This window comes from Apteryx mantelli, chromosome 5, assembly GCF_036417845.1.
Source record: "Apteryx mantelli isolate bAptMan1 chromosome 5, bAptMan1.hap1, whole genome shotgun sequence".
Classification (NCBI taxonomy): domain Eukaryota; kingdom Metazoa; phylum Chordata; class Aves; order Apterygiformes; family Apterygidae; genus Apteryx; species Apteryx mantelli.
Genome location: NC_089982.1, coordinates 81121244 through 81127267, shown reverse-complemented (window position 1 = coordinate 81127267; position 6024 = coordinate 81121244). Strand labels below are relative to the sequence as shown.

General features: G+C 40.6%; 1 protein-coding gene across 2 annotated transcripts in view; it reads right to left on the bottom strand.

The window, feature by feature from the left end:
- Positions 1-2960: 2960 nt before the first annotated feature.
- KDM3A (lysine demethylase 3A) overlaps positions 2961-6024 on the bottom strand; it is a 32188-nt gene continuing 29124 nt past the window's right edge. For both annotated transcript variants that reach the window (XM_067298364.1, XM_067298365.1), the window contains 3 exons: positions 4472-4648; positions 4257-4391; positions 2961-3711 (listed from right to left, as the gene is read on the bottom strand). In XM_067298364.1, the coding sequence (XP_067154465.1) occupies positions 3631-3711; positions 4257-4391; positions 4472-4648 (393 nt within the window). In that variant the 3' untranslated portion in view covers positions 2961-3630. The remainder of the gene's footprint in view (positions 3712-4256; positions 4392-4471; positions 4649-6024) is intronic.

The following is a 6024-nucleotide window of genomic DNA, read 5'->3' as shown; positions in this document are numbered from 1 at the left end:
AGCACTTGGGGAAGGGTTAACCTCAATCCTTTGTGGGAAAGCAGTCAAGAAGAAAGGTAAAAACTCCCTTAGACAGACCTGCAACTGACTGAAGTCAGTACAGCACCATGGCAGAGCCTGTATTCTCCCATCCCATTCAGGGAACAGAGAAGGCAAGAGCAAAGTCTTTCTCTACACAGCATTTTGCACATGAGGGGGGAAAGGAGCGAAGCTGGGGAAAAGACACAGTTTGAGAAGATCTATTTAAAACAGGTGTGAAAGTGATGCAGAATCAGCTGACCCAGGTGAAAGATGGGGCTCATCTTGGTGAGAGCTACACTAACACACTCATGTTGTTGGTATAGTTTCACTAGACCCTGAAGCGGCCAGGCCTCCTCTTCTGACCCGGCTCTGCCAAATGAAGTGATGTCTACTGCTCTTGCAGCCAGAGGTTCATCCGATCTGGGACCAGAGCTGACCCCTTCTGAAGTTTCAAGATTTACAAAACTAAGCCCAATCTCCATTCTCCTGGCCTCTTCCAAACTTCTCCTAGGAGAAGCATTTTGTGGCCCATCATAGCTGCTGAGCAGTAGCATGTGTTATCCACCTCTGGTCATCTGCAAACCTGTGTGTAAGAGCACACATGCTGTAACAGAGGACAGTAGTTTTTGCAGGCGAACAGCTGCTAGGCAGAAGCCTTGATCTATTATTTTGTTACAATCACTGAAGCACTGAACTGTTGAAAGAGGAGTTCACTTAAAAGGGTCTGCATTTTTTTTAATCATTACAGCCTATTTATCCCACAATCATCAGTGGTGAAAACAGTCACCTGCTATTTAAAGAGCACAGTACTAGGGTTAAATTTCAAGACAAGGAGAGGTGTCTCTAAGGAAAAGCTTGATTCAAGACTAGTGTCTAGACTTGCAAAAGGCACTTTGCAAAGTAAAGTAACTATCCCCCGTTTGTCTCTCACCTGAACACATCAGTCCTGTGAGAGCTTCACAAGCAAAGGAAACTACTTTTATGGAAGACTTACCCAAAGAAAACTAACCCTATAACTAACTGTTTTGCAACAGTAAGGGTGCAAGAACAGACAAGCCGCACAAACCGAAACCTGGATGTTATCCAGCAGGCTCCAGTTTCAACCACGAGAACAAGGAGACAAGCACAGTTCACCTTCATGGCAGCAGGTGGCAGAGACAAGAACATCTCACAACAGGCACATCCTCAACAGGCAGGACAGCCATAACTCTGACATGTAAGGGTTGTGCACGAATCTGAGTGTCTAACTCCAGTGTTCCACCTCTAAGGCAAACAATAGAAGATGGACAAACAGGACAGCTTGTTTCTTGTGGTCTTAACAAGCTGGAGAAGACAGATTGGAACAAGAAGAAAAGCACCAGAAAAGCAGCTAAAATTTTAGCTAAAAGACAGAATATAGATTGAGTAACAGCAAAGTTCCAAATCCAGCTTCAACGACAGGTCTCTACACATATACATATGACTCATTTCACTCACTGGGAGGTGAAATACCTTTACACCAGCTCCTCACAAGTACTCTAATTGGTTTTTTTGGATCCAGTTAGACTGCTTTATTTACTTTACACTTGCTGCTGCTGCAAAAAAAGATATTTTAGCTAAAGTATTGCCTTGTCTTTAAGGATACTTAACTAGTTGCTGTTCAAGCGCAAAGTGCCAAATCAGCATTTTGTTTTTCCTTACAGAAGCCAGCTGAAGCAACTCAAGACAGGCCAGGCTATTTACTATCAGCTAGAGGTCTCAGCAAGTGGAAATGCAGGGAAGCACTACCTAAACACAGCAAAGATCTGCAAGTGTTTAAACAGCATCACAACTAGCCCAAACTAAATGAACTGGATCATTTGTGCGTGCACAGGGAGCAGTACCAGTGCCCTTATACCATCTCACAGCTGCCTGAATTCCTCACCCAGCGTTATGGCATTTTTCTTGTGCTGCTGAATGTGCCTCCTACATGGAGGAAACATGAAGCCAGAGCCACTGGCTACCTCAGTTTGATCCACAGACCTCACAAGCAAGATCACCTCCCCTGGAGCAAGCCAATGAAGACAAGCTTCAGGAGGATACAAATACATCCTGGGCCAGGTTGTCAAGGGTGGCATCCCCAACTGGAGGAGGAGCACACACAACCCATACCCACAGTTGATTAATGTTTTCATTTTGCTTCTTTAGTTCTTCTGGGTGCTTGCTTTTTTCTCAATTTTGACACAATGAGGGAACAAATTACCTATTCACAGTAGACAAACTTTTTATGAGCCCATTTTATTCTAACTTGATTAAGAGACTTTTATTCCCTGCAAGTCAGAACAGGCTCAGCTTCATTTCAGATGCTGAAGAACAGAGGAAGTTTCTCCAAAATAAAGACTGTTACCTGAAACACACTCGGAACAGTTAATGCTGATTATTAGTAGCATGTGTAAGTAGCATGGGAAGAAGAATTTGCAGGGTTTTGGCTTTTGGCTAACTAGGAGGTTCCCCTCCTGCCTGGCTCTTTACAACAGCTATCCAGTGTATTATTTCAGTTGCTGAAAAGGACCTTAAAACCCAGAAAGGCTAGTTTTAGCTTAGCTAACCTTGTTAGATGGAAGATGCCCTTTCCCACTCTTGACCCCTTTGCCTGTTTTAAATTTATGATGCTTCCAATCTTGCCCTAAACAATTTTTAGAGCAAAGTGCCTTTTAAAGACTGAAGTTGTACATCTCCTTTGATACAGACGATAGTGCCAGTATTGGTTGAGAAGCAGTAATCCAGCTAAGCCACACTTTGGTTAATGAAAAAAAGCTATGCACAGAATTATCGCTAAATTCAATACCTTAAGCCTTCAGATTTTTCTTAAAAGCAGACAAACAGTATGATAAAAAATTTGCTTTTGCATTTCAAAGCACTGCATCAAATTAATCACAGTTTGAATAGTCAATGGAAGAAGCTGGGCAAGGAACAGTATCTGAAATAGAAGAATTTTATGTAGACCATTCAGTGTTAAAAACCAGAGAATCAAACATCAGTTCAAATTAAAGATCAGTTTCAAACAGAAGACATTTTTTGATTAAAAGTTTTTTTTTTAACATTTAGAAATTTAAATACATTTACCTAAAGATGGTAACCCCCATCTCTATGTTACTATACAATAGCTTAAAGCTACTTTAAATGCTAGTTCTATGTTAATGTGAAGTTTCAGAACTGCATTCTCAGTTTATTTTTATGTAAATTGGTTATTAAATTGGGTGAATTCATACTTCCTCCCACCCCAAAATAAAATTTTAAAAAATTGGAGCTTTACAACATCTTGAATAATATTTTTCAAATGAGTAATTTGGAATAGTTTCCGACAGTTCTATAGGAGGTATTTTGTACAGTTTGGAGAGTAACTCCATATAAAGTTCTATTGCAACTGAGCATTCACAGTATGCCACAGTCCATACATATTACTACATATACATATCAGGTTTGTAAACATTGGAAGAATACACAGAACATAGTACCACAATCCTCTGGTACTGCTGAAAGGAAGATGAGGTAACATTCATATAATCTCAAAGTCCACAGAGGTCCTGACTGAATAGTTAAAACAGCTGCCAACGCTCCTGTTTCATAGTGTGGTTAAGGCTTTCTACTTTATGGTCTGCTAAGGCTGGATTCATTAGCTCTCAGTATCCCAACTGCATCTTTAACAGCGTGGTATATGACATTCTTCACCTAGTAGGAAAAGAAATGGCATTTAGTGTTAGAACTAAACAGCATGGGTAGGGTCAGTTTGAGAGATTCTGACATGTAGGAATCACTTTGCACATCCTTCCCACCTTCTGCACCTCCCATTCTGCTCTCCCTCCAGTTTAAAGGCACTCACTTGAGTGAGCTTCACTTAAAATCACTCACTGGGAAAACTAGGTTCAAATTCTAACAAGATAAAAGCTGTAAACTTTGTAGCTTAAGGAGAATATAGTGGGTTCAGCTAAAGGAAAAACACAGAAACGGAAGAAGGAAACACTTCAAAAGAAACTCAGGAGAAGTTTCAGAATGCCTCCTTAGAACTTAGCTACTAAAAATCAGCAACGGTTAAAAAGCCTAGAGAAATTCCTCTTCAAAGTCCAATACATTAAAGCTGACTGGAACATGAAAGCAGTTTTAGTCCTTAGGTTGTACGGGCAGCTAAGTTTTTACTTTATGGATTTGGTGAGGAGTTTTTTTCTTTTTTTGGAAGGAGAGGGGGACAGGGTTCATCATAAGTATTGATAAGTTACCTGCAATTTATCTTCATGGTTCGTATGCGTATGTGACAGATACCTAAATTCCTGAGTGAGCCAGAAGCAATGTTTGACATGCTCTGGGGATACAAAGTCTTCTGCAACTTTAATACAACTGTACAAATTATGAACCTAAGGAGAAGAAACAAAAATTAGCCACAGGTACAAAAGTCTGCAGGAGTGGTCAGCCCGTCAGTGTCGGTGGTTCTTACCTGGTGTGGAGCTCCTGCTGGAATGAAAACTACATCTCCTAGAAACTGTACAATAGCCCAGCCTTGAACTCCATACTCTTGATGAAGACGTTTTCTTAGAGATCGGTCCAAGTACCAACTTTGATCATGAATAGGATCGTGATCTACAGGATTTTCTTGACCTTGTTCTTCAGCAACCTGATAAGTCACAGGACAGGTATTATCCAGTAATATTAGTATATTATAATCAAGATGCATCTGGGGTATTACATATGCACGCATGCCAGAGAGTGACTTGCATCATGTGTTCAGTTTAAGTTACAGTAAAAGCTTTGGATTCTTACTCAATTTTTGATTAATTTGTCAAGGCTGCATCATTTTCCATTTCCACTGTCTGATTAACAGCCTGGACACTTTGCTTTGCAGAAGCATTGCAAAGGGGGATATAATAAATGCAAGTAATTGCAATTTACAGTAAGAAAGTAGAAGCAGAAGGGTTAAGTGACTCACGTGTTCACAACAGGAACCACCGTCACATATGGAGTCAATACTCCTGCAGTATTACAGCTACTAACTAGAAAAGACGCACTGAGCATGGAACTCGGCAGGTGTTTGCCCTGAGGCCAGCACTAGACAGTGTTTTCACTGACTAAAACCGAAGATGCTCACTATATTTTGACAAGATATCGGGCTGGGAGGCACTAAAGGCATTCTAGAAGAGAAATTTGGGGGGCAAGGGGAAAGAATGTCTGAAAAAAGACAGGGCTATTAAGTATAAAAAAAGTCATCTGCCTAAACCCATGGCTGCAAATGACTGGGTAAGCAGTGATTCTGCAGAAAGCAGCTAGGACAACGCAACATAATCCCAACCCAAACCTGAGCTCTCCTAAAGAAAAGTCTGACAATCTCAGTATATACAGTGACATACACAAGACACGAAGCAGTGTTTATGCTACTCTGTTGTAGTAAGGTCTCCGCTGCAGTATCAGTTTCCAACTTTGAGAACCAGATTTCAAGAAGGATGAATACCAAACTGGAACAAGTCCAGAAAGGAGTTAAAAGAATGAGGTCTAGAAAACATGATCTGTGTTGAAAGAAAGAGGATGTTTGATCCAGACTAGGAAGACTGAAGAGGAACTGACTGTTCAAGTGAGACACTGCTATAAAAGCACACAAACGAAAGCCAGCCACTCCCCACCCCACCAACAATCTGTTTTTTGTGCACTGGAAATAAGAAAAAATGGATTTGAATTGCAATAAGGAGGAAAATACAGCCAAGGATCAGGGGCAGCCTTCTTGCTGTTGCATAAAATCAAGATGATGCACAACACCAAATGAAATGCCTCACAGCCACCTTATCAGTCAGAGAAAAGGGGAAAATTTGATTAACACCTTACAGGAGTTAGACAAAAGAATCCCCTTTTTCTGAACAGCACTTCAATCTCGATGTCTTAAGCAAGAACACCTTAATGACTAGTAGTAAGGTAAGGACTTCTGAAATATTATCTCCCAGAGTTTAGAGAGAGATTCATAGGTATTTATATATGTGAGATATAGGTGTCACAATTCAAAAC